The sequence below is a fragment of the Hippocampus comes genome, unplaced genomic scaffold (genome assembly GCF_001891065.2).
Source record: "Hippocampus comes isolate QL1 unplaced genomic scaffold, H_comes_QL1_v1.1 scaffold335, whole genome shotgun sequence".
Classification (NCBI taxonomy): Eukaryota; Metazoa; Chordata; class Actinopteri; order Syngnathiformes; family Syngnathidae; genus Hippocampus; species Hippocampus comes.
The window spans coordinates 1,398,768-1,426,058 of NW_017805823.1; the positions used below are offsets into that span (position 1 = coordinate 1,398,768).

General features: G+C 42.6%; 1 protein-coding gene across 6 annotated transcripts in view; it reads left to right on the forward strand.

The window, feature by feature from the left end:
- The first annotated feature begins 1,453 nt into the window (after positions 1-1,453).
- The window catches only part of osbpl3b (oxysterol binding protein-like 3b), a 34,621-nt gene continuing 8,783 nt past the window's right edge, over positions 1,454-27,291 (forward strand). For 2 of the 6 annotated variants that reach the window (XM_019886379.1, XM_019886378.1), the window contains exons 1-13: positions 1,454-1,619; positions 14,902-15,038; positions 17,762-17,878; positions 18,328-18,381; positions 18,538-18,651; positions 18,850-19,005; positions 19,132-19,255; positions 20,939-21,042; positions 21,215-21,340; positions 21,412-21,568; positions 22,805-22,935; positions 25,304-25,408; positions 26,296-26,427. In XM_019886379.1, coding sequence (XP_019741938.1) covers positions 14,946-15,038; positions 17,762-17,878; positions 18,328-18,381; positions 18,538-18,651; positions 18,850-19,005; positions 19,132-19,255; positions 20,939-21,042; positions 21,215-21,340; positions 21,412-21,568; positions 22,805-22,935; positions 25,304-25,408; positions 26,296-26,427 — 1,413 coding nt within the window. In that variant the 5' untranslated portion in view covers positions 1,454-1,619; positions 14,902-14,945. Of the gene's footprint in view, positions 1,620-1,921; positions 2,110-14,901; positions 15,039-17,761; positions 17,879-18,327; positions 18,382-18,537; positions 18,652-18,849; positions 19,006-19,131; positions 19,256-20,938; positions 21,043-21,214; positions 21,341-21,411; positions 21,569-22,804; positions 22,936-25,303; positions 25,409-26,295; positions 26,428-27,291 lie in introns of those variants that run through there. The other 4 variants (XM_019886383.1, XM_019886381.1, XM_019886380.1 and 1 more) reach the window with 3 other exon arrangements.

Below are 27,291 nucleotides of genomic sequence, written 5' to 3' on the forward strand. Positions count from 1 at the left end.
TCACAATCACACCTAGGGACAATTTTTGAGTGGTCAATCAGCCTGCCATGCATGTTTTTGGAATGTGGGAGGAAACTGGAGTACTCGAAGAAAACCTACGCAGGCACGAGGAGAACATGCAAACTCCACACAGGAAGGCCGCAGCCCGGAATCAAATCCTAATCCTCTGCACTGTGAGGCGGACACAGTAACCAGTCACCCACCGCGCTGCCCCGAAAAATCATATGATCAAAGAATTCTATTTTGTTTCAATTAAAAAAAAAGAACATTTTCATCGAGCTCTAGTATTAGGTTATGCTGATGTGAAAGCGCTGTATAAATAAAGATGTAGTGATGTACTTAATGATGTGTCTCCTGGCTATTATACAGGGTGCCCATGAAATGTCTTTATAATTTAACACATTTATTACAGCAGCAAATGAATAGACCCGTCTGTGCAAACTATTCCAAAATGAGAAATAGGTATTGAAGTTCTTTTGCCTCATTTAATTCACCTTCACAATGTGCATTAATAATTGCACAGAGCACATCAGGGTGCGACTCGATTCATTTTCATGTTTGCTGGAGCATAGAATCATCAATAATTGTGATAGCATCAGTGATCTTTTGCTTCAGGCCCGTGATGTTCCATATCTTTGTTCAATATGCGGTAGGTTTAACAATTATCATAAACCAACATTAACATTGCGCATTTTCTTCAGGGTTCATCATTTGAGCTATTTATTTAACAACCTGTTTCAGCAACATACACAAACGTAATAGGGTTGGATAACCACTGAGTAAGTAGAAATTTGATGAACACATACATGAACACGAGGGGGTAAAATTACTGATACTCACATTCTGTACTTCAGTAGATATTTGTGATAGATAATTGTATAAGAAGGTCTACTAAAAGTAGAAATACCGAGTGAACTCCTTCAGTTAAAAAAAGGACAGAATGAAATGTATTCAGCAAATCTCCAAAATGAGCTTCAATTATTTGAGGGCACCTTATCCGCAGAGGTGTAATTAGGATGCTTGGTCAATAGAAGGCAGTATAACTTCATTTTCGTCCCACAATTTTTTCTTTTTTATTTTTTTTTAATTTTTTTATTTTTTATTTTTTATTTTTTTAGTCTTTATTTTTTATTTTTTTAGTCATGTCACTCGACGTTATTATTATTAGTTCAAAAGTTCTCAGGTAGTTAATTTAAAAAAGATCTACTCTCAATGTTTACACCAGGTAAACGAATGGAAGGTTTTAGTAATCTTAACCAGAAATGACAAATTGACTGTTTGGGGGGGGGGTCCCCAACATACGTCATAGAAGCACACTGTGGGAGGAAAAAAGAAGCCACGCCCTCTAATGATTCGTCACTTCTTTCTGAACTTTAATTGGCTTTTATTTGGATCAGCGAGCAAGTATCCGCCTTCTGCTCTCAGCGGTGAGCAAAAGGTTTTCTTTCCCCCCCGCCCCCATGAATGAGTGGAAGCTGTACTGGTGTGCGTGTCACGAACCAGAAGGTAGTCATTTTATTTAAATATCTTTGTATATTATTGTAATTTTCGCTGCCTCTACCTCTTTTTGTGCCACATATTCGAAACATCCACCACCATCGCCAGAAAATCACATCAAGGTGAGCGTGCTCTCTTCTCCAGGCTCTTAGTCATTCCTGTTATTTCAAGATCTTTTGTCAAGTAGTATAAAGTTGATTTCGAGTTTTGGTCTCGTGGTTGAACAGCAACGGTACATTGTTTTGAAGTTAGAAAAAATAGAAACACTTGATAAAATACATGACACGACAAGGCTTTCAGTAATGTATTATTTAAAAAGTGACAGCCATTGCTCATGCATACTGAGATGTGCGGTACGCACCGCTTAGTGCAGCCCAGCATCTCACGCCCACTGTCAGAGCCTTACTGCTGCTCGTCAAGACGCAAATATATCTTCTTTAGTCAATTTCTCCATGTTAGTCATGGGCAAACACCCACACGTTTCTTTAGAAATGCAACGCAGACTTGCAGAACTTTTGAGGTCAGCGTGACTGGCTGACATTCACACAATCTGGAATTTCACGACTAACGTAGCACCCTTCGGATGCACTGGCGGACAAAGGAGCCTTTCAGGTAATGCTCGCCAGGCGCTGCGTCCTGGAGGCTCACTCTGTGTTGCTTACTGGGAATGTGTGCTGCTCATTGATGGGAATTGTAGACGGACGCCTGAGTGCTTGTCAGCTATAATGATGCGGGGCTGTTTTTCCTTCTGAGCTCATGATTGAAAACCCAGCCTTGATGGATGCCTGCTAGACTGATTACTTAGACATTTACAATGGGAGAGGCGGGCAAGGTGGACTAGTGGTTTGTACATCTGCCTCACAGTTATGAGGTCGAGCCTTTCCGTGTGGGGTTGGCACGTTCGTGCTTGTGTTCATGCGGTTGGGTTCATTCAAGACTGTAAATTGTCCATAGGCGCGAATGTGTGGGTGTGCATTATTGCTGACAGTGTCAGGTGTCAGGTGGGATGGGCCCCAGATCCCCCGTGAGGATTTGTGCCAACGAAAATTGATTTATATATTGGGAGAGGTAAAAGAAAAATAATGTGTCTGGCTGGATTTGCAAAATGTGCATTTCAAATTTAGATGCAGCAACACTGTGTACGGGATTGGAGGTTGGCTCCCAGCTCCTCCTCAATTTACTGACCGAGTTTTAAGTTATTTGCTCCAAAGCAATCAAATCCGGTGGAGAAGATTAGTGGCTGCTGAAGTCAAATATGTGCTGGTGCCAATTTTGGTTTCATCCATCATTAACACTCTTCACTGGCCCTCTGACAGGCCGCGATTGGTTTGCCAAGAAAGAGAAGTTCAGAAGTTAATTCTGTCGCATTTCTATTAACTCGGTGGCAGCGCAGTAACTAGTGGTTCACAACCTTATTGGTTATTCACGTATTCCAACCCTTCGCCCGAATCAGCTACGACAATAAACGGCAGCACTTAGACAAAAGCAAGTATTTTGTGACTATCTGAAAAACTGCAATACAGCAGTATGAACGCCCAGACTGTCAATGAAAATCCCTTCAGTGAGAACCAAATTTAGAGTTTGGGTTTGGAGATGGAAAAGTTGAGGAAAATGTGTTCTCAATGAGTTGCAGGCTGGGACGGTCACCATTCTTATTGTGTGTGTGTGTTTTTTTTTTTTTTTTTTTTTAATGCCTCTTCCATTCACCATATCTGCAGCTTCTGCCCATATCCTTTTTCTTTACCACTCATCTGATGCAGGGCTATTTGGTAACATTTCCCAGTTGGTTTTGAACGGCGACAGATCTTTATCGTCAGTACAGTGTATCCATCCTTGTATTTTGCATACTTATCACTTATCCTGTTCAGGATCACGGATTTTTGCATTAGATGCAGTTTTTATGAAGAAGACAGTCAATACAGTACACTCTTCTATAACACACAGAGAATTGAATTAACACACACCCGATGTACACATAAATGACAATCCTCACCTTGCATCATGGCTGAGATATTGAAATGGTGAGATGAATGCGAGGTCTGTCACTCTTCAAACAACTTAGGGGTTCGGTGCCTTGTTGAAGAGCAACTAATATAACTAATATTCCATGTTTGCGGCTGTGGAAGGACGGCCTGAGGCGGTACCATATTCATAACACACCGAGCCTCCAAAGAAATAACTCCGCAGGTGTTTTGCTTTTGTGCCTTTTTATGACGAGTAATGGAGGTTGCGTTATGAACACCATAGAACAGGAAATGGAACTTATTGTGAGGTAGGAACACGATACACACATCTGTTCAGTGCAATGGGGATTATTTAAAAAAAAAAGTATTTTTTCATTATGCAGTTCAACAATAGCAGCGTCGATGCCGACATGATCATCTGTTGAGTTCACCGTCCATGCTCAAAGGAGCTTGAACTGTACTCGTTGGCACAAGCAGTGTATTCTGAGTGATGGATTTGTAGACATCGTGTTTCATTTCCTTCAAGTTTTCCAATTCAAGTGATTTATCCACTGGGGACCGTGCCAACGCACAGCTTCCTTCTTTAATGCTTAGGCACTTGTGCCTCTTAGCATTCTGCCAGTGCCGTTTACTTTTTATTTGGCACAAATGATTTTCCGCCTTGCAGCTGTTCCGGATGAAATAGAATCCATCCAGAGAATCACTTCTACAAACATTACGACTCGTGTTTAGGTCTGTCGTCATGGATTTTCCGGACTTAGCTTCAATTGTATGCCGTTAATGACATCATTTGTCAGTGGCGGTAAAAATCCAAAGGCAGGCTGTCGCTTGAGTGCAGGGTTGGGCAAAACAACCAAATTATTTGTGGAAGTAGTGTGACAAGGGCCAAGTGCAAACATTGCACTTTGTGCAGATTTAGATGAAAGTGACTGTCCAAAAATATTTCATTTATCATTTTGGAAGTTCCATAGGTACGACACAGACGTGACCTGAGTTTCTATGAAAGTCGGAACATAGAGATATTCCTGTATAAAGAACCTATTTACAGCATAGCGTCTCCTCACTTTTCACGAATTATACGTTCTCCGAGCCCCACAATAGGCGAATTTCTGCCAAGGAGAGGGTTGACTCCTTTTTTAACGCCGCTATTAAGCCAATATGAACACCCCATCACACACACACACACACACACACACACACACACACACACACACACACACACACACACACACACAGAAGAACGATAGTCAAGGCAACCGGCATACATTTCTCCAACAAGGATTTATAGCGTCAAAAGCTGCATGAACTCACCAGAATTGTACCTTTAGCTGCAATGCGACGTGGGATTCTTGTTAAAGTAAGTCATTTTAAACTATAAAGAAAAAGTTTTACATAGTTATTTAGCAGACATTTTGTTGTCCTCGTGCTGGTGCCGAATTTATGAACGCAGCCTATAATGAACTGCTTGTGCTTCACCTGTTTACTTTCCTTGTATTGTCTGACTGTCTTTTGGGGTTCTCATAATAACCGAACAACACATTTGAACAATGTTGGGAGACTCCGAATGTTCTGAGTGAAGCAGTGCACCTCAGAGGGTTTTTCTGAACACACCCAAGAACGGGGATTTGGGGGGCGACGAGCTCTAATGTTCATGGCCTCGGTTTTTGTAAAGCTAACCTCCCCCACCCCCACCCTAAAAAAAAAAAAAAAAACTAAAGCGACCAGCACATTTCACTGTTTGTTATTGTTGTTGGTTTATTGTTGGCTCTGATTTGAAGTAACTATTTTATTTGCTCTTTTTTTACAACCTGAACCTGGAAAATATTGTCGTCATCCTTAGGGAGTGTTCCTAACTGCCCAGGGTGACATAAGCAAATGTGCGTCAGGCCAGGTGCATGTGACTCACCTCCTTGAGAGCTGTTAAACATCGCATCCAGAGAAGACCTCATTAGAAGTCACCTTCTTCAGGTTGTTCCACACATACTCACTCATGTGATGGCTTTTCAAACAGATATGTCAAAGGCATTTGCGTCATCCTGTGTTGTAAACTATGTATTTTATGACTCGGGTCGCATTCGGTCCATATTATAGCTACAAGGAAGGAAAAGATGGAACAGTTCAGGAAGTGGATAAAGCGAACCATCAGAAATAATCTGTTGGGATTTTAGGCATACTCAGGTGTTCCCTCTTTCCCCACATGAATAATTCACTACGCTGTATGAGTAAATAGGTCGATGTGGTTTTTGAAGATGCAATTGTAAAGATGAGTGGAGTGACATTTGTATAGTGATGGGGAAAAGAGGACGCAGCAGTGAGCATTCAGTGCATTTTAGTCACACTGGTTATTACAGATTAGTCACGATGATTAAAGGTTTTATAATTACATTTGTTTCTTAGTCCGCTTATTATAGTGACATGCTGACTTTTTTTTTTTTTTTAATAGCAGCTTGCTGTGCCAGTCTGTAACCTCCTCCAGGCATCAGGGGCAGAAGGAAGCTCAAAAACACTCTCCACCAGAAACTTGACATGAATTTTTAACACAGGCTGCACTTTCAGATCTTTTTCACATAAAAACAATCACACATGCTAAAGGATTTCACAGAATATCGGAGCTTTTGTACCTGAATTATTCAAAGCGTTCATAGTGTATTGAAGTGGCAGCGCTGAAGCGCTTGAATAATGTACTGCTCCCTTTTAGCCAGTTTTGCTTTTCAACTACTGTGACCGCTGCCAATGAATCACGTTTATTTAACATATTAAGAGGTTTCTGGCCTGACCTTTTAATTTGTGTAATCAATTAGTGTAGACTGTAAATAGTATAAATAATATGAGGAACATCTTGTAGCAATAGCACTTTTGAAAGTTAGCTTTGGCTTTTATAATAATAATAATGCATTTTATTTAAAAGTGCCTTTCATGCCACCCAAGGACACTGTCCAGACAATAAGAAAATACAATGTAAAAATTCGTAAGCGAGATATTATATAAAAAACAGGACATAAAATCATAAAAACATAGGGAATGGAAGAGCTATGTCTTGTAGGCAATCCTGAACAGGTGTGTTTTTAGACGGGACTTGAAAGTGGAGAGAGATGTGCAGTTTTGGAGGTCCGGAGGTAGATTGTTCCAAAGCTTTGGAGCAGCGCGACTGAAGGCTCTAGCTCCCATGGTGGGCAGGGGGCACTGACTTAACCCAGGCAGCTGAATTTAAGAGAATACAGTGAACCTGACAATTTACACTCACATATAACCTACTCATTATTTTATAACAATAATTGATTAATATATATGTTTTGAAATTGCTACCAACTATTCAACACCAATCCATATGGCATTACTGCTAAAAAGAGAATAGTTATGCTACTGAGTTAGCATGCTAATACTCTGTATTGAAATCCCATATCGCATGTCACGTTATTCCAATATTGAGCTTGTACTTTGTGTTTCAGGCTTCTTCTGTGTATTCACAGCCCTGTCTTTTTCAAACTATTAAAGAAATATTCATGATTTATTCAGGAATCCACGTAAATAAAAGAGGAATGATTTGTTGATGCAGCTGTCAGAATTTATGAAATCGATGAAATGCCTCCAAATGTCTGTGTGTGTGTGTGTGTGTTTCTCTGCAAATTGATCTCAAGCTAATGACATTTTCTCAATACCGCTCAGCTGTCTACAAATCAGACGTTTGTTTCTGTGAGTTTTACAGTTAAAAAAAAAAAGATGCATGGTGTGCATATTACGTTGTTTTCCTTGAATGGAAAGATCCTTCCAAAACCGTTTGGACTGGACTGCTCGGTGACATTTTTCACTACACTTAACTTGCAAGTGGACATGGTCCAACCTCACCAAACAATAAGGACCAGGATCAGATGACAGCGTTCACACTTGACTGAGCTAGCTGCACAAACTGAACAATTGCCCCCTAGAGCATTTTACCCCACTCAAACCTGACAAGCGTGAGCTCGGCCTGACAAGCCCTTATGGACACATTTGGTCCATTTCCACTATTCTCTCTTTGACATCCAAAAGAGGAAAATGTGCCTTTTACAAATATGACAATGGTTTGTTTTTGAGGTATTCATTTAACAGACATGTCTATTATTGTGATGTGTTGGTAAAGTTTCCAGTACTGGATCTTATTGAGAGCTGTCAATATTTTTTACGCCTTTTACTATATCTCATTCGGCAACAGGAACCTGCTCAGTGTCGTCTTTTTTCTCGGTCAGTATTAAAGTGACAAAAGAGGTTAACTGCTAGCCCCATTCGTGAAGCAGTTGAATATTGTAATCTTGCTTTCTGAAAGCAACAGCCGGGTTGTGCAGTGTTTTGTTTTTTTTGTGTGTGTGTGTGTGTGTGTGTGTGTGTGTGTGTGTGTGTGTGTGTGTGTGTGTGTGTGTGTGTGTGTGTGTGTGGAGGGAGCACTTCTTACGAGATCAGCACATTTATGTTCTTTAGTGCTCTTCTGTCAGTGTTGAGATGTTCTGACTCTCCTCAGAGTCCTCATAAGCTGATGTTGAGCTGTGAGTCCCTCACAGTTGCCCGCACACTAAATATACTGTGGAGACAGGGGCCACTGGTGTGTGTGTGTGTGTGTGTGTGTGTGTGTGTGTGTGTGTGTGTGTGTGTGTGTGTGTGTGTGTGTGTGTGTGTGTGTGTGTGTGTGTGTGTTGTTGAGGATGTGGTTGATGATCAGGATGCCTTGGGGTGAACGTGTTTGTGAAAATTTGAGTGGTTTGTACTTCTGTCTTTTGATTGTTTGAATGAAGCACAAGGAGTAGAAGGGAGTGGTTGACGTCATGATCACATTTTAAGCAGCTCAAGTGCGTTATTTGGACCGTCTCCTTCTGAGTTTGGCAGCCTTTACCTGTCAAGACTTAAGCAGATCTATGCAGGTGTTTCCATCTGTGTCGCTTGTTCAGAGAAGGTACAGGTACAAGAAATGCAGCCGCAATCTTTTGACATACTAAACGTGATATAGTCGCGGATGGAGCGGAGTACAAGCATCTATGAACTGAATGTTAGGCAAATATGGAACATCCAGCAAACTTTTACCCGCTCGCATAAATTAATGTAGGTGAATGCGGCGTACAGGGTACAGGGTCCAGTGCGTGTTTGCTCAGCTCTGCGGGGTTTTCACGTGTGTGTTGCTCAGCTTCATTCATCATTTCTTGAGCGGTAGTCCTGCTGGTGAAGTCGGGTTGTCCTTCATATTGTTCATGGTGGAAGAGAAGTGCCGATGAATTGCTCTTTACAGAGAACCTTTTTTCGGCGAATTTTTGGACCGACGTCCATTTTGTCATAGCAGAGTCATTTCCAGACTTCCTACGTTGCAGCCAACCAGTGGACCTGTTTGTGTTTTCCTTTGAGACAGGATTCATACTCGATAATGTAAAATGGACGATAATATCTATGACGATATATATCGCCCACCCCTACTTACAAAAATCACATTATAACCGTATTTTCCGCAATAAAGGCGCAGCTAAAAGCCTTCCATTTTCTTAAAAGCTCACAGCGCACCTTAAAATCCAATGCGCCTTGTGTATGGTTATTACGGTAATACGTTGACCCCAAAATGGCTCCTTGCTCGAGACATGCTTACAACGCACAGTTCAAACTTAAGGCGATCGGGTTACGCAGTTGAACACGGAAATAGAGCAGCAGCAAGAGAGTTCAATGTTAACGAGTCAATGTTATAACTTGCTGTTGGTTAAGTGAACTGTGTCGCTGCTTTACTAAATACGTTTTACTGACATCTGATCGTTCTGTAGCAACGCTACTCAACAGCTAAGCTATCTTAGCTGTTGTCGTTTGTTCAAAGCATCTTTTATCTGTGACGTACGCGCTCGCGCTCACGCTCGCACAGCAGAGAGCAGCGGACTATGGACTGCTGAGGCGCGCTTTACTCGAGTGGCGTTGCTATAGTTCTGTTGGCATTTCCTTGAGCGTAGCTCCATCTAGTGGATGCATTGTAGATTACGTCGTATAGTGCGGTGCATCCAATATATGAAAAAAAATGACAAAATAGGCCATTCATTAGGATAGGTTCAGTACACTGAAAAGTTAGTCAGGATTGGCAACGGTATCCATATTGTGAGACAAAAAGCCAGGATCATCAAACAGGGTAGAAGCTGCATGAACAGGAGCTGATGGAGCTTGGTGATGACACAGAATGAGACGAGGTTAAATGCACAAGGTAATCAAGGATAACGAGGCTCGGGTGAGGAAAAGGCACAATCAGGGGGCGGGTGAACACACGACGTGGGGGAGTGGCGGGACACACACAGACATGACAGGTCGAGAAAGAATTGTATCCCTCTGGGGCGATGTTGGATTTATGGTCGTGATTAAAGTCTTTCTATTTTTGGTGTGCAGAATAGTAGGTCGTACTTATATTTGGACCATGTTCATATTTTGTGCTAATGTAGGCCAAAAATTGTCTCTCCTTCAGTTTTGACAAATAGAGCAACTCTGGTCACCTGAAAGCTGGATTTACACATTTAAAACCATTCTGACCAATTTTTGATGTAATTGTTATGACTGTCTGTTTCCATGGAAATTTCAAATAACACATCAGATTTGTCTTTTTTGTTTTACGTACATGGAGCACATGAAAACAACCTGCATGCGCAGACACCCGAATTTCACATAAATAACTTCACAAGTGTAAACTTCAGGCAGTCACAGCCCCAAAGTCAACAATAACATGCTCACAGAAAATATTAACACTCATTCACAAAGGATTTAGATTTTCCAAAATCATATAGACATGTCCATCCATTTGTATTGCTTAAAAAGTTTTTCAATGTTTTTATTTCTGCTGTTTGTGCAGACGTGGTTGTAATGATATGGTATGTCACCAGTCTGTATTTCAATGAAGTATATAAATTGGCATATCCAATCTGTTATTATGATTATTATTGCAACACTCATATTGGCACATTGGTACGTACAGTATTGGATTTGTACCAACATTTGGGGTAGGCCTGATTCTGTTCTGAGGATATCTGATTCCATGCGTTTTTCCATTGATGCTGTCACAGGATATGTACAAATTATGCCTATTAAGGGCAAAAAAATTTAATTGGGTCACACGAACACTGCTGTGTAAATCCAGCCATTTTTTTTATCGACCTGTTTTATTAAAAAGGGGACAATACATACAACAGGGGAAGGTACTTTTGCAGAGTCCTCTTTCTTGCGCACTTTCATCATACTTAATGGAGGGGAAAAATGTTAAGACAAGAATGGGTAAAAGAGGAAATGAAATATGTTGTGTCATGAAAAAAGACGAACATGATGACACCACTGAAATTGTCTTAACCCTCTCGTATGCTGTTGCTCTCTCTCCCTCTATCTCTCTCTCTCTCTTCTTAGCTTCCTGTGTTGACCTCTTCAGTTTTCTCTGGCTTTGCTGAGAAGGTCCTCGCCCTCCAAAGTTTACTATTAAAATTTGAAATTTAAAATGTGGGAGAACACTGCCGGTATTGAGTAGTAAAACTGTTGAGAGTGCTCCAAAAGATGAAGAAAAGAAAAATCACATGATATGATATGATATTTTCTGATGTTTTTGAGACAGGATCAAGCATATTTACTCTGGTAGTTATCAGTGCAAGAATGTTCTTAAATACAGCAGCAGCAAGAATCACCTTTCTGCTCAAGACAAGCTGGCCTTAGGCAAGTCTTGCACGTTAAAACTCTAATTCAATTAAGCAAAGTCTTGTTACTGGGGCTAATCCAGATGGATGTATGGTCATCAGCACAACAAAGAAACTTAACAACAATAGCAGGAGCTTTGTTTTTTAGAGTTATGACCCGCCTGTGCATGCAGAGATAATAGGACCTATTTTGGTATAGACTGGCAACTGTGTGCTCGGTGAAAAAAGAGGCCGCGTTACACCTCTTGGACGTTCTTACACCCACTACTCTAAAAAATTAACAGAAAGTAGCTTGCCCTTAGTCTAAAAAAAGGCGCATCATGATTTCCGTGCCGAAGCAACGGTCTCGTTCAGCGTCTTTCCGAAGTAGGTAGTTGCGCCACACCCCTAGCGCATCTGCAAATTTGGTTACAAAAGTACACTAAATATTAGACTCGGTAAAAGCAGGTCTAACTCATGGCGCAGGTGGTGTAGCACAATTTTGCTGTAGTTGGTCAAAGCCGCAAGCAGACAGATGTGTGTAGTTGATGTTACCAGATTTTATTCATAATCATTTATGAATATGACACTAGTGTGGTACAGTACGTTTGAACCATTATAGAAATCCATCCACACGCATTCCTACAGGGGAGATATTGGTGCTGCACCTCTTGAGCTAAGAGACTGTTAACAGCAGTCCGGAAGCAGACTAGTCGCCATTTTGCATTTCATTTGCATTTCAAACTGTAACCCTCTAGTTCTAAAGCCCAAGCTACTTACACCCTCAATTACAATTATGCTTACAAAAAAAAGGAACAACCGTTGATTTTGTTTTAAAATACGTTGCACATCTGATTACCCTGATTTCTGAGATTTTCGGATTATATTTATGTCTCTCACACAGCTGGCATTTCAATATGGATTGCAAGTTAAAACAGGATGTATGGTTTTATGAAAAAAAATTACTTCATTGAGAATAAATTGGGCTTCTCTTTTTTCCCCCTTCAAAGAAAAACAATTACAGTACAGTGAGTGCTTGAATGCTGTATTATGATTAATATTACAAAATATGACACCATTACTACACTTTAAGGCTTCAACCAAGAGATTACATCTTGTGACTCACATCCTAATGATGTCTAAAAGCCTGGCAGGCATGTCAGCATTTCCTTTGGCAGACTCTGGAGACACTGGAAGAAACGAGAAACATCTGCATCATGAAGTGCAGATTGTAATAGAGGGCTTTCAGCTTTTGTCAATCTAGTTAGTGCAGACATTAGGCCATTTCAACTGAGATCATTTGCTCAGCAAGACTTGCTGAAAGGTCTCTATTAAGCCGTAAACTGAGAGAGGTTGCCTGCTGTCACGCACTGTTTCTATGAGGCATAACCGAACCAAGCACCTTTGCATGACAAATTGTCGATGCATTTTTTTTTTTTATTAACCTTTTTTCTTGCAGATGAATGTGCAACTAGCGTTTGACATTAAAACTCACGCAACGGCAAAGGCGTGCCAAGATTCGAAAAATAGGATAATAAATAAGTTAATGGCACTGCAGTGGAGCATTTCTGCGAGAGGGCCCAAAAATCTATTTTTTCTTAGGACACAATGGATGAGTGCTTGATTTCTGTCTTGTCCCAACTGGGAGGTCAAATCCACAAGGCTGACGAAATTTTTTTGACGGCATGAAATGCGGCCATCTTGTATGAGATGAAAAGGAGCCCCGATAGGTGACGGTACGTGTGACAAACAGACTCTGCATCACCGGCCTGATCAGTTGAAGGTAGATGAATAAATCATCGAAGCGGAGGCGGTGCTGCGATGAACATATACCGTAGATAGATTTGTAGCGAAGAAAAGTCATTCACCATGTGGCTGATGGCTCCATTCGGACGCTGTAAATGGAGTCCAAGCAAAGGGAGGAGGTGAAGGCCTGATTGAAGGAGGTGTCAGATGACCACGCTTTTGTCTGTTCGACATGAGAAGCCGAGGCCATTAGACAGCACAAAGCTTGCAAATGCAGAGCAGGTAATGTGATTATCCTCACTCCTGCTTCAAAGTGGTTGTCAACACATAGCCGTCCGTGCATCCATTGGAAACAGAATGCCACCCTGGACACAATACAGTAGTAGGGTAGTACGGTATTTTCCGCACGATAAGGCGCTTCGGAGTACAAGGCGCACCTTCAATAAATGGCCTAATTTAAAACTGTTTTCATATATAGGGCGCACCACATTTTAAGGCGCATAGAATAAAAGCTACAATAGCGGCTGCGGTTGCATTATGCATCCACTAGATGGTGCTATGCTAAAGGGAATACAATACAATTAAGGACAGTTTTATTTATATAGAACTTTTACAACTGCTGCAGCTGTAACAAAGCGCTTTACAGAACATTTAAAATAACATGTCCAAGAAATCAGAATATTGATCATATACAGCACAGGTGTCGAAGTCCGGCCCTCGAGGGCCGGACTTCGACACCTGTGATATACAGTATAAGGCACATCGAATTATAAGGCACGCTGTCAGCTTTTGAGAAAATCGAATGCTTTTCAGTGCACCTTATAGTGTGGACTATACGGTATTCCCTCCCACAAAGAAGTGTGAACACGATATTTGGGATTTCACCAGATCACCTTTACAGCAGGTAATGTTTTGTGAACATAATACATGTACCAGGGTACAAAAAAAAAGTTTTCCATTGCTATATTCGCAACTGTTCACAATCTTTAATATGTTCAGGTAATAGCAGCCTGTAGCTTACTTTATACCCTAATGCGCATAAAGGTGATAGGAAATTGTTAACATAACCATTGTTTTACATTAAATGTTCTGTAAAGTGCTTTGTTACTGTTGCGAAAGCGCTCTATAAATAAATACGTATTGTATACATTGTTTTGTATTTAGACTTGTCTTTGGAATTAAAAATACAGCTAGTACAATATATGGATAAGTGGATGGGATTGTCGCCAAGCACTATGGGGACCCCGGTTTGAAGCCATCTTAAATAGTGTTCGTTTCTGTTGATGCACCCTTGAGCCAGATACCGCAACCGAAAAATCAGCTCAGGCCCAGAAGCCTGTCGAGGTACGCTATCACACACGCATACAGTATCTATCTTGCCAGCAAACGTTCTCCAAACTAAATGGGTTTGGACAACGCAACCAATTAATGCTCATCACTGCTCTTAGAATAACAAACAGCCACCGGATGCATAAACAGAATGCGGTTCCATGTTTTGACATGGTGAGCCATGCAGACACATTCTGTTAATGAGTCTGCGTCGAGTGTGGTAGTTGACTGAATGTGGTCGTCTCCCAAAAAGGACCAATTATTTTTACACTCTGGTGAAGTGATGATATTACTTGTCTCCGTTGATGTGACGTGGCAATTTTCCTGTTCTGTTCTTACAATAAGTATTTTACCCAAAAGAGAAATTAAGCAATGAGTTTGTTCAGTAAATAATTTTTTAAAATTTCCTTCCATTTAAGCTGTCCTGTGGTTAGGCAAAATGGTGGATCTGTATGCTTCTCTATGCCTGGCAGGTTAATGGACCACTCGACATTGTCCCTATGTGTGAGTGTGAGCGCGGATGGTTGTTCGGCTATGTATGCCCTGTGATTGGCTGGCAACCAGTTCAGGGTGTCCCCCACCTCCTGCCCGAAGACACCCTGGATAGGCTCCAGCACGCCCGTGACCCTCGTGAAGATAACGCGGTTCATGGATGGACTATTAAAGCCATCTTTTTCTATCCCTCACTCCATCTCATGATCTTGTGTCCGCTTTTTTGTTCTCACCAGACTAGAGGAATGTCGCTGACACCCCGACCATAGTGTGAGCTGAGATGGGCTCAGAGGAGCATACGTCAGTCATGTCGCAGAAGATCTCCTTGTCCCGCAGCAACAGCAGCTCCTCATCCAAACATGACAGCCGACAGGTAAAACACACCTCCTTACTTAATGTCAGTGGTGGTCCTAGCCTGCCTGTATGGCCCCTCTCCACGAACACACGCAGACTGAAGAGAAAAAAACAAACTGTTTATGTTTGTGGAAATAGATACGGAATTCAAAACAGATAAGTTGCAATGTACAAATACAGCAACAGCAAAGAATCATTAGAATTATTGAAAAAAAAAATGTGCGCGCACACGCACACACAAACACAAATCTTGCATCGCACAAAAAAAAAAAATAATAATAACAGAACCTAATTTTATTTTTACGATTAGATTGGGAATTTAAGAGATAAGGCTTTCTGCCGTCTGGCCTTCCTTGATGCAAAATTGTATATGTTGCTGTTCTTGTATGATATCTGCTCCACAATTATGTGGTCAAAGCTTATAATGCTGAGGCCACTTCATTATAAATTGTTAATTTCTCAGAAATAAATTAGCAAGGGGCAGCATGGTGGTAGACTGGTGAGCATGTCCACCTGTCAGCGCAAGAGGTGGAAGCTTTGATTCCGGCTCCGGCCTTCCTGTGTGGAGTTTGCATGTTCTCCTCCTCGTGCCTGTGTGGGTTTTCTCCGGGTACTCCGGTTTCCAGGGCAGGTCAATGGAACACTCAAAACTACACTCAAAACTGTCCCTAGGGTGCATTTGTGAGAGCGAATGGTTGTTCGTCTATATAAGATAAGAAAACCTTTACTTGTCCCACAATGGAGAAATTTGAAATATGTGCTCTTTGATTGGCTGGCAACCAGTACAGGGTGCCCCTGTACTACTACTACTACTCCTACTGCCCCAAGACAGCTCGGATAGGCTCCAGCACGACCGCAACCCTTGTGAGGATAAATGGCTTCGAAAATGGATAGACGGTTGGAGGAATTAGCAAGAGGCTAAAAAAGAGAGATTACAAGGTTTCTTGAAACACTTTGCTAATCAACATCACCACTAGATGTTATCGAGAACTTCAAACCGGAACCCTCTTCCCCATAAAAAAAGCACATACTATAGTCGTAAGATTAAAGCCGTCGTCATAGCGGCATCATTTGCTTATTTCCCCTCCTCTTCTTTTTGTTCAAAATTGTGCACCAGATGGCTCTGACCATTCCCCCAATGTGTTTGCCAGAAGCGTAATTTAGATTTCCTATCATTGGCCAAGACCTCTCACCGCAATCCTGCATTTGCATTCGACAGATGCTCCACTCCACAAGGGGACGCAACTCCCACATGCAAATGCTGACGAAGGACGTGTCACGTCCTTACAAACCAATTCACAGCATTTTTGTGATTTACTTTGGGGCATTTGCCAAGAGAAACAACGCCGCCCTGTGCGGCCGCACGTAATGCACATACCCAAAACCGCCACGGGTTGTGGTGTTCACTTATGGTTGTAAAAAATTGCATCCCTTCACATATGTGTGCGTGTCACTTCCAGTTTGTTTGCGAAATCTGAAAACCAGTTCCGAAGCCGCCTATTCCGCTGAGCGGCCGACAATTGTGAGTCTTTTCCAGGACAGCGAATGTTGTCAGTGATGATCCGTTCAAGGTGGTAAATGCTCGCCTAACGGTCACCAGACGTTTGCCTGTACTTTTGAAATTTGGAACATGTTCAAAATTCCATTGCGAGCTGAAAAAAAACAGTAAACTCTTATACCGAATGTCTGGTGAACATACGGGACCTCAAACAAACCCTGACGAACCCTGACATGCATTTTGCTCCCTCCACCAGCAGTCACCACTGTTTGCTGCTGAGCGGGATAGAGGCTTCAATGATATCAGCCACTTAACAACAAAATACACTAAATTACTCAAAATAAGCCAAAACTCCAGAACGTTCCAGGATCATTTGGAGATGTCTTTCTTAATGTGCACCCTTTCACTTTTACAAACGTAACGAATACAAATAAAACGTTTCTTTGCCTTGGCACAAAGAATCCTTTGCATTGATATGCAGAACACAATTTCAAGCTTGGAAAAGGTCTTCACTCTCCCGAGTCTTGTTTTCTATTGCCCTTTTCCATGAATGCAATTGAGCATTTCTATCAAATCCAATCACTCTCTCATGCCTCGACAAATTACCGAAGCTGTTGTCACCCCGGTTGTTGTTGTTCCAAGCAGTGTATCATTAGTTTTTCATCAGCCACATAAGCTTATCCATTTGTAAATAAATGTTAGCGCTTGTTACAGGTCACACAACCGGCGAGCCTGGTGCTATAATGCAAGGTTTTTTTGGCTCGAAGTACAAACCGAGCCATTACCCGGAGAGCCGTCGTGACCTCACCTGTACGTGTCTGTGATCCGTCAGCAATGCTGCTGAAAATGATATGTGCAACATGGCATATCGTCTCATCATTTACGTCACTGCTGATGCCTTCCGAGTGTGTTTCGACCTTCACAACACGAGTCCAGACTGTCAGACAAGACAGTATGTCCAATGACTCACTGTGTGACAGTGTCACTGGGGATGTGACAAACCCTCAGATGGCAAGAAACAGCCAAGCCTCTTCTCTTAGTACAGTAATTCATTTGTTCTGAGGGTTTCTTTGAGGCAGACCTGCCCCCACAAATCACTTCCTCTCCCTCTGGTGACTTTTAGTGTGAACTCTGTACACTGGAGCAGTTATTTAGACAAAAAAAAAAAAAAAAAAGTCAACCGACCAACCAATTAAGCTTCGACAAGGACATAATGTGATGTTGGGCGTTTATCTAACCTGCAGGACAGCTGGGAGATTGTGGAGGGTCTACGCGGAGGCTTCAGCAATGTCCTGGAGCCGCAGAAACAGGAAAGCTATGTGCTCAAGAAGAGAAAATGGCCCCTGAAGGGCTGGCATAAGGTACACTGTCTCATGTCTTAATACGCCCCCCTCCCACCCTTTACTTTGGTTTCCCCTCTACGTTGGCAAGGCAATTTTCTTGGCCATATCTGTCGTCAGGCTGGTCGAATTTGCAAAAATGAACTTGTCCAGGGTCGCTGTTAGCGCCTTGACTCGATAAAGATTGGGAAACTCTACTGTATGTTTCCCCCCGTTGCGGAGTGGCATGCGACATGTCGCTGCTCCACATGCAAGGCTTCCTGTGCGATGCATTAGCTGATGGCCTGCTGATTTGTCGGGCTGAATATGTTTAGTATTGACTTTTTCGTGCTTTCAACAGTCACATGTGCAGGAAGAGCGAGAGCGCTCGTCGCTTTTACAAAGAGAGTTCATGATAGCCGCATATGACAATAGCAACGCATGAAGCTGCGTCTATACTTGCCTTATGTCTTTTTTTTTTCTCCCTATAGAGATACTTTTCCCTGGACAAGGGCATCCTGAAGTATGGCAAGTGCAATGCTGATGTGAGTTGTCTACTGGCTCCAAATGACCGTGGCCTTGCCTTTTACAGCTCGTGCTCATCCCGTGTTGCCTACTAGACCAGCAACAGGCAATTACTTTATTGTAGATGTTGACATTTATGATGCACCGTGTTCATCGCATAATGTGTTGCCTTGCAGATTGAGAAGGGGAAGCTTCATGGCTGCATTGATGTGGGGCTCTCCGTGATGGCCATTAAGAAGAAAGCCAAGTGCATCGATCTTGATGCCGAGGAGAACATCTATCACCTGAAGGTAAACCGCAAGGCTAGTCAACAGGCCGATGTATCGGAAACGAGGTCAAAACATGTACCGTTCCAATAATTTCCCTGGCAGCTTAACATGTATATTCTTAAATGAGCACGGGGTGACCTTGTGTTGTGTTTGTGTGCGAACAAGACATTGTTTGCGCCCGTCACCTCGCCTTGTCCTTGTGTCTTGTGCGCCGTGCAGATCAAGTCACAGGAGCTGTTTGATGAATGGGTGTCCAAGCTACGTCACCACCGGCTCTATCGGCAAAATGAGATTGCCATGTGTCCCAACGAGAAGTCTTTCCACTTCCCCCACTACCCCTCCCCGACATCTCCTGATAGCACCCCTCTTAGAAAGGTAGAGCTGCCCGAATGAACTGTCACTGCTCATATCGAGGCTTATTTTCCCTTGCTTAGGTTCAGCTCTATTTGCGAAGAGGTAATAAATATTGTTGTTATTGGGGATGACCTTTTGTTTGTGCAGTGTGGGTCTATACGCAGGCAGTCCACGGTGCACTCGGCGGGGGCGTTCCCTTTCAGCTACAGTAGCCAAGCCAAGGTAACAGCCTGGCTGCAGTCATCCGATGACATGGACAAGTGCTCTAAAGGTGAACGCGCGCACAGCTGCTCATTGGCAAGCTTCATCACGACCCACCCATCCCGAAAAATATTTCAGTCATATCGTATCTTCGTTGTTTGAAGTCAAATGCACCTCGCAATACATTCTATAGGACAGCAGTGAAACTATACCCGAGTAGATTTTTTTTCTTCTCTCATAGCAGCCATTTTGAAATTCCTCCCCACCAAATTAGAAGATTTTAAATTGTCCGTAGCCGTCAATGTCCCTGCGAATGACTGGCAACCAGTCCAGTTTGTGCCCTGCCTCTTGCCCAGAGTCATTTTCACCCGAATGGGCATAAATTGAATTTGAATGGATGCTTTTGCAGCAACAGCGGCCTCTGTTGCCTTCAGGAGTAATCACAGGATTCCTTGAGAGTACTGTACTTTCTCAACGGCTGAATTTGAATCCGTTTTATGGCCCGATGAGGCTTTTGCGAGAACGTGAAATTTAAAAGACAAAAAGAGATTTTTTTGCCCCGAGGGGCCTAACTATAAGTTGTCCATCCATCCATTTTCTGATCCTCTTAATCCTCACAAGGGTCGCGGGGGGTGCTGGAGCCTATCCCAGCCGTCCTCCTGCGTGGGGTTTTTCCTGGTACTCCGGTTTCCTCCCACATTCCCAAAACATGCGAGGCAGGTTAATGTAACACTCTAAAGCAGGGGTGTCAAACTCATTTCACATGGTGGGCCACATACGGCCTGGGTAGATGTCAAGTGGGCCAGACCATTAAAATGATACCATGCTTTGCTATAAATAACCAAAACAACATGTCTTTCCTTTGTTTTAGTATAAAGAAGCACAAGAACATTAGGAAAATGTTGAAATTTATTGAACATATCTTTTACAAAACATTTCATGAAGCACCTTAGATTTCCTTAGACAAATGTGCATTTTACTTTTATCGTTCACATATATTCATTGCAACTGGTCCCACTGATTGTGCAAAGGCACAAAACTTTAACAATTGGTCGTGAAAAATAGAGTAATACATTTTAAGAATAAATGAGATTGATAAAGAAAGGAATTTAAAAAACATTTACACGTGCATATAAAATCTAAATGTAATCCCTGCCTACACCTTACAAACTAAGGAGCGTGCTATTAAATGTGTAAATGTGAGAGTGCTATTGATAGCGTCTGCTGTCATGGGTCTGTCTCAGTGATGGACTGAGGCTGCTGTTGTCTTCTTCTCTGATCAAAACAGTGTCCCCTAGCGGATACTCAATGAATTGCACCTTCTTAAAAATATTTATTCTGTGTCTTTTATGCATTTTCTTCACTTTTAAATTATCCTGTGGGGCCTGATTGAACGGCCCGCGGACCGTATGTTTGACACCACTGCTTTACATAATCATCTCGCGGGCCAGATTAAAGTCCTTTGCGGGCCGGATCCGGCCCGCGGGCCGTACATTTGACACCCCTGCTCTACACTGTGAGGTCGACGTGCTAACCACTGGCCCACCGGGCCGCCCACACCAAGTTGTTTAAACCACAAATCAACTACAGTTAAACATGCATTTTTTTTTAACAGGTCCATGAATACACACTGAACAGCGTCAGTTTATAAAAAGAATGACGACTGTTGAAGACTTTTCCTGACGGTCTACTGCCAAAGTCAAAAGTGCTCATGTCAACAAAAGTGTTTTGTTATTTATCTTCCTCGCTTTAGACTTGTCAGTTTGTGAAGCGTACCTTCTCGAGTTGAGCCACCTTCTTCAGAGTATGGAGGTCCTCCATCGCACCTATTCTGCACCCTCAATCCAAGCACTTCAGGTGGTTTAGCATATTTGTTCCTCTGTCTCATGGAAGCACCAGTATCACAAAATTCCACAATTTTCTGCTATTTTTTTGTCTCTACGTTTGCTCTACTCTGGCTGCTATATATAGAACTTTTCCAAATCTATTTTATTTCAATTGTCTACGATGACAGCTCTTTTGTTGAAAGGGTAATATCCATCCGCTGTGTTATGATCGCCAGACATCAACATTTGACAGCCCTAAGAAGGAAAAGAGGCTTCAAAGAAAATGGCGCACAAAGAACTACAACAAAGACACCAAAACAACTCTGCAGGTAAGTTGTCAAAAACTCCACTTTTGAATGTCTCTGTTGGCTAAACCGCGGTTTCTTTTGTTCTGCTGCAGGTTCCCAGCTGCATCGCTGGTTCTGTCCGCCTCCATTCCTCCAACCCCAACCTCTCCACTACCACGCTCGCCAATGACAAAGCTGACCCGGAGTCTCTGGATTCTCCTTTTGATGTGGCCAAGCTGCAGGAGGACTTCTGCCGTGTCGCCACTAACCGTAAGTGACACATCCGCAGGGGTTTTTTGAATTAACACCTGGATTTTTTTTTTTTTTTAATCACACTGTGCAAGCCATTTTTACATTGGTTGTTTGTGTTCACACTCTCGTAATGTCGTGTTTATTTAAAGCAATCATTTTTATGGGGGGCGGACGGTTGGTGGAGTGGAGAGCGCGGCGACCTCACAGTGCAGAGGTCGTGGGTTCAATCCCGGGTCCGGCCTTCCTGCGTGCCTTTTCTCCGGGTACTCCGGTTTCCTCCCACATTCCAAAAACATGCATGGCAGGCTGATTGAACACTCTAAATTGTCCCAAGGTGTGAGTGTGAGCGCAGGTTGTTCATCTGTGTGTGCCCTGCGATTGGCTGGCAACCGGTTCAGGGTGTCCCCCGCCTACTGCCTGATGACGGTTGGGATAGGCTCCAGCATGCCCTTGTGACGATAAAGTGGATCAGAAAATGGATGGATGGATTTTTATGGGGTTTATGTTAATTGGGATGCCCTTGCATGGGGGAAAGAAGAGCCACAGTTTGCCGATGTACTTTTCAGCTGTTTCTTGAACAGCAAAACACATTGTGGACAGTCACATAGAACCTGTTGTCTGCCACAACTCTCACCCGGGCACTCATACACCACAAAACCAATCACTTAAAGGCACATGCATCTACACAGGTGCTGTCATCCGTGCGGTATTTTCGAAATGTTTCACGCTTTCAATTTTGGGGGAGGATTGAAATACTTTTCTGTTTATAAAATGTCTTTGAACATATATTAGTTTTTAACGGTGTAAAACAAAACTCATGCTGGCAACCAGTTAAGTGTGTACCCCACAACTGGCCGAAGACAGCTGGGATAGGCTTCAGCATGCCCCGCGACGCTTGCGAGGATAAAGCGGATCAGAACATGGATGGATGGATCGAGTTAGGGAGTGCATGTTCTGATGTGACACCCCAGCAGCAGTGATGAAAAATTGTGGCCCAAATCTAATAGATTTTGCAATTTTTTTGTAACGTCTTTTCAGCTTTTTTCTGCCTGTCAAATCAATCATCAAATGTTTTCCCGAGCTGCAACTAAGTGAAAAGTTTCAGTTCGCTCTTGCAGGAAATGTGTTCGTAATTAGAGAAGTGCCCCCATCGGGTCCTATCATTCTACTGCCAGAGTAGCACTCATGCTAAGTCTTTGTTGTTGTGAAAAGCCTTCCAAATTGCAATCGCAGCTTGTTTATGCCTCTCTTCAGTGCACACCACCATGAAGTCAGCCCTGAGTTCCCTCACGTCAGAGAGGGAGCGATTAAAACAATGCGTGGACCAAGACTGCTGTCCTCCAACCTCCCCGCAAGTGGTCGGCTTGAAGAACGCGCTGACAACGGTACGTGGGCTCCGTTGCCACACACTCACAGACACTCCACTCGAGTCTCCTTGAGGGTTTGTCAGCGGAGGGCCACTCGCCAACCTGGCTGAGACCTCAGTCGCCAGTGATTCCCATTCAGGCTTTTTTTCCCTCTCTTTCTAAAGTTAACATAGATCGTCATACAGTAGAACCTCTGAGCTTTTGACGGCAACACATGACAATAATAGCCTGCTCTCTGTTAGCTCCTAATGACTCAGTCTAACTGCGTGACCACACAGCGTGGCAATAATGGACCACTCATATTTTCCATTGTACATTGTGGGCTTCCTTGGATTCTCCAACGATAACATTTAGCACATTCCAAATTATTGTCATGCTGCGTGCGCCGTAATGAATTTAACTCGCAACGGCGCTCCGCGGAGCAATTGGTGGATTATGACCTTCTGCTTTTGCATCAATTTTGTCATCAACAATAATTTATTATTCACTGCAAAATGAAGGGAAACACCAAATTTTACAACCGACATTAGAAGATCATAAATGGCGGACCGCCTTGTGTTTATTCATCTGTTTGCCAGTTGCTACGTCCTTCTTCAAGGAGGATGACGGAACAATTAAGTCATTCAATGAATGGCAACGTGACTCAAACTGTGAACTTCAAATTCACTGTATGCTTTAATAAAAAATATCACAAAAGTGTACACGGGCCAATTGCCATGTTTTCCTGTTGCTACACGTCGCTGGCCAAGACAGAGGAACAAAGATACGTTACTTGTAGTAAATGAATCGTTTTCGGACCGATTAGGTGAACTCAGACAATTTCCCGCAGCACACCAGGTGATCTCTTACAGCAGAATCGTGTTCCACAACACACTAGTTAGAAATGACTTCTGAATGGGCAGATGGGCCGTACGCGTTTCATATCTGGGACTTGGTGAAATCCCATCGAAGCCGGAACCTCTCGAGTGTGCGGCAGATGTGCTAACCATGATATCATGTCATGCCGCTTATGCTGCCTTTATGCCTATAGTATGGGCCAAGTGCTTTTCTGGATCCACTACTTTGAAATTAAATTAAAGGAGCTCTAGTCAAAATAGACCCCCTACCCCCATTTTCAATTCCAATCTCAACGACGACTGTTAGAGGAACAAAGATACGTTACTTGCAGTAAATGAATCATTTTCGGACCGATTAGGTGAACTCGGACAATTTCCCGCAGCACACCAGATGATCTCTTACAGCAGAATCGTGTTCCACAACACACTGGTTAGAAATTACTTCTGAATGGACAGATGGGCCGTACGCGTTTCAAATCTGGGACTTGGTGAAATCCCATCGAAGCCAGAACCTCTCGAGTGTGCGGCAGATGTGCTCACCATGATATCATGTCATGCCGCTTATGCTGCCTTTATGCCTATAGTATGGGCCACGTGCTTTTCTAGATCCACTACTTTGAAATGAAAGCTCTGGTCAAAATAGACCCCCCACCCCCATTTTCAATTCCAATCTCAACGACGACTGTGACATTATTTCTGGGTCGTGTTGACGTCTCATGACTTGGCCGTTGCACAGGAGTCTTAAATTGTATTGGCGGAGTGCTGAAGTGTTTTCCAGTTTGACCTCAAATGTGTTTTCAATCTTGTTTTTTTTTTTTTTTTTTTTTTTTATTAACAATATTATTGATTGCAGGTAGTGAAATCACGAAATGCCATGCACTTAAGCAATTGGAAATGTTACTAAGAAATGTTATTACACATTCTTTTGTAACACTGTTAGATTGTTAATTCATGAAGAAGCTATTCAACAGACAGGGATTGCCGTGTGTCTGAGCCATCAAATTTAACCAATAGAAAATAGTTGTTGCTTTTTGCTGTTGTTGTTCAACCAATCTAGGGAATAGAGTTCCCCCGCCCTATAATACCGAATGGGATAATAGCCTCGACAAAATAGTAGGATGGAAGGAAGGATGATGGATTGATGCTGATGTTCAAAAACACATGGCAATAAACGCCATGCACATGCCTCACTAAAAAGCTTTAGAGCAGTGCTTCTTCATTATTTTCTGTTGCACCCCACTAGATAGAATAAAGTATTTAGTGCCCTCCCCCAATTCGCCGCTGCAGAAATTATGATAGCACCACTGCCACCTACTGTTGTGGATGTGCAAATACAGTTCATTCTAGTTCACCCCATCAACGTAAAAATATCTTACGTACGACCCTAATTTTTGTCTAACTTCCCCAAATTGTTCAATCTGTGGCTAAATGAAGGATAAGACTTCTGGGAAGAATATTTGGCAACTCCCGCTAATTAAAAATCAAATATGAGAGCTCGATTTGTGGGCGGCTGTGTTTAAATCACGTGTACACTGGTTATTATTTTTCAGGCTTTAGCCCAGAACTCAGAGCTGCGAGAGCGCCTCTGCAAGATTCACGCAGAATCTTACATCGTAGAAGCCACACTGCACAATCTCACTGCCCCCGTCGTGCAGGTGGGTGTGTGGGAATGCAGTGACTCCCGTTTCCCCCCCCCACCGCCACCAGCATGATGATTATTCGGATGATTACTTCCCTCCTTATTTGCCTCCCACATCATCAACAAGCTGCCATTTCTTTCATTCTCATCCGCATGCTGCCATCATGTTGCTCTCCCACTCGCCCCCTCAGTAATGACGACTTGACGCCATAAAAAAAAAAAAAAACAACAACATATAAATAAAAAAATAAATAAGAGGAACACATTGTGGGTCTCGGCATTGGGAATCATTTGCATGCGGCCGTGTGTTTGGTGTGATCACACGATGAGCTGGCACGTGGAGGCTTTTGGCTCCTCTGGTAATCGGATTTACTGTCCACGGAGTGTTAGCTGATCATGCTAATTGTGTCCCGGGAAATTTGTTAAATACACATGGGGGCATGTGCATCCTATGAGATTATCTAATGGGACTGTAACAAAATGTTGCTCTCTTAACAAATTATATTATGACAACCAGTGAGAATTGCAATGATTTTGCATAATAGCTGCAAAGTAACTATTAAATTGGGATTCATTAATATTGTGGTAGTTTTTTTTTTCCCTGCTGTTTTTACACATAGAACAAAACAGAAGTACACAAAACTCCACTGTGAGCAGATGTACAGCCGGATATTAAAAATATAAGTGCGACGATGCACCTCATCATCTCAGCGGTTCATTAGTGTCATCAAGGTTCTGATAGTCATTATGTGCACTCACCATAGGGCCATTCTCATCAAAGTGTGATTATACCGTGTGGTGACACAGACTCCGCCCCCGCTCCCCAAGCCGCTCCTGAGTCCTGACGGTGCAAAGAGCCTCTTTTGGTTTTGTATTTATCCGTCTCGATGTTGTGTCTCCTAGAAACAGGAGGAATCTGCCCCCGAATCCCGTTCTTTGGTGCATCAAGAGTCAAATGAAAGCAGAGCTGAGTCACTGTCGGAGTTCTTTGACGCGCAGGAGGGTCTGTTGTCCAACAGTTCCTCTGAAAATGAGGTAAATGGGGGGGAAATGCAAAGGTTTATGCCTCATACACAATGACAACAATAAATGTCCGTATCTAATGTCGACTGTACTGTAGAACTGGTGTAAACATTTGGCCACTTTCAATTTATACTCTCATATTTTGATTGAAAGTGATTTTTTTTGGGGGGGTGGGGTGTTCATGTGGCTTGAAATGACGCAAGAAAGTGGCAATGGAAGGAAGAACTTGTGTTCAGTGAACTATTACTCTCACAGTCTTTCTTCCATTTAGTCCAAGGAACGTGTCTGCCTGCATCATTTTTGGAGGAGGCAAGAATTGCCTCTAAAAATTGCTGTTTGGAAGTACGCCGTCACCGAGGGCCCGTATCCACCCATATTAGCGCATCGCAACAAAGACAAAGATAATGACATACAAACATTCCCCCAGCCCCCAGAGAAATGGTTACAAATCTGATGATTTTTGCCGATTATTCCTTCACACAATACAATAAAGACAAACACTACATTTTTGATGGTTTTTTTTTTACATATTAACACAACACAAAGATAACTGACTTTTTTTTTCATAGTTTTTTGCTGATTCTCCTCTCCGTTGTACAGTTGAAGAAATAGTCAATTGTTGCTTTATTCATGAGATTCTTTTAAAATTAATCGCCATCAGAATTTTACTCTGCCAAATCTCAGAGTCAGCATTTGCCTCAAACGATCAGTCGAGCTCTACTGTCGTACACCCTCAAACGACTGTATGAGGGTGTCATTCGACTCGACAACTGTTTTTCTAATAGCCATAGCAGCCAAAGTTTCCGGGGGTTTTTTTTGTTTGTTTAATTTTTCCAGAGGGGGATGGCGCATCTGTCATACATGAGAATGATTTCA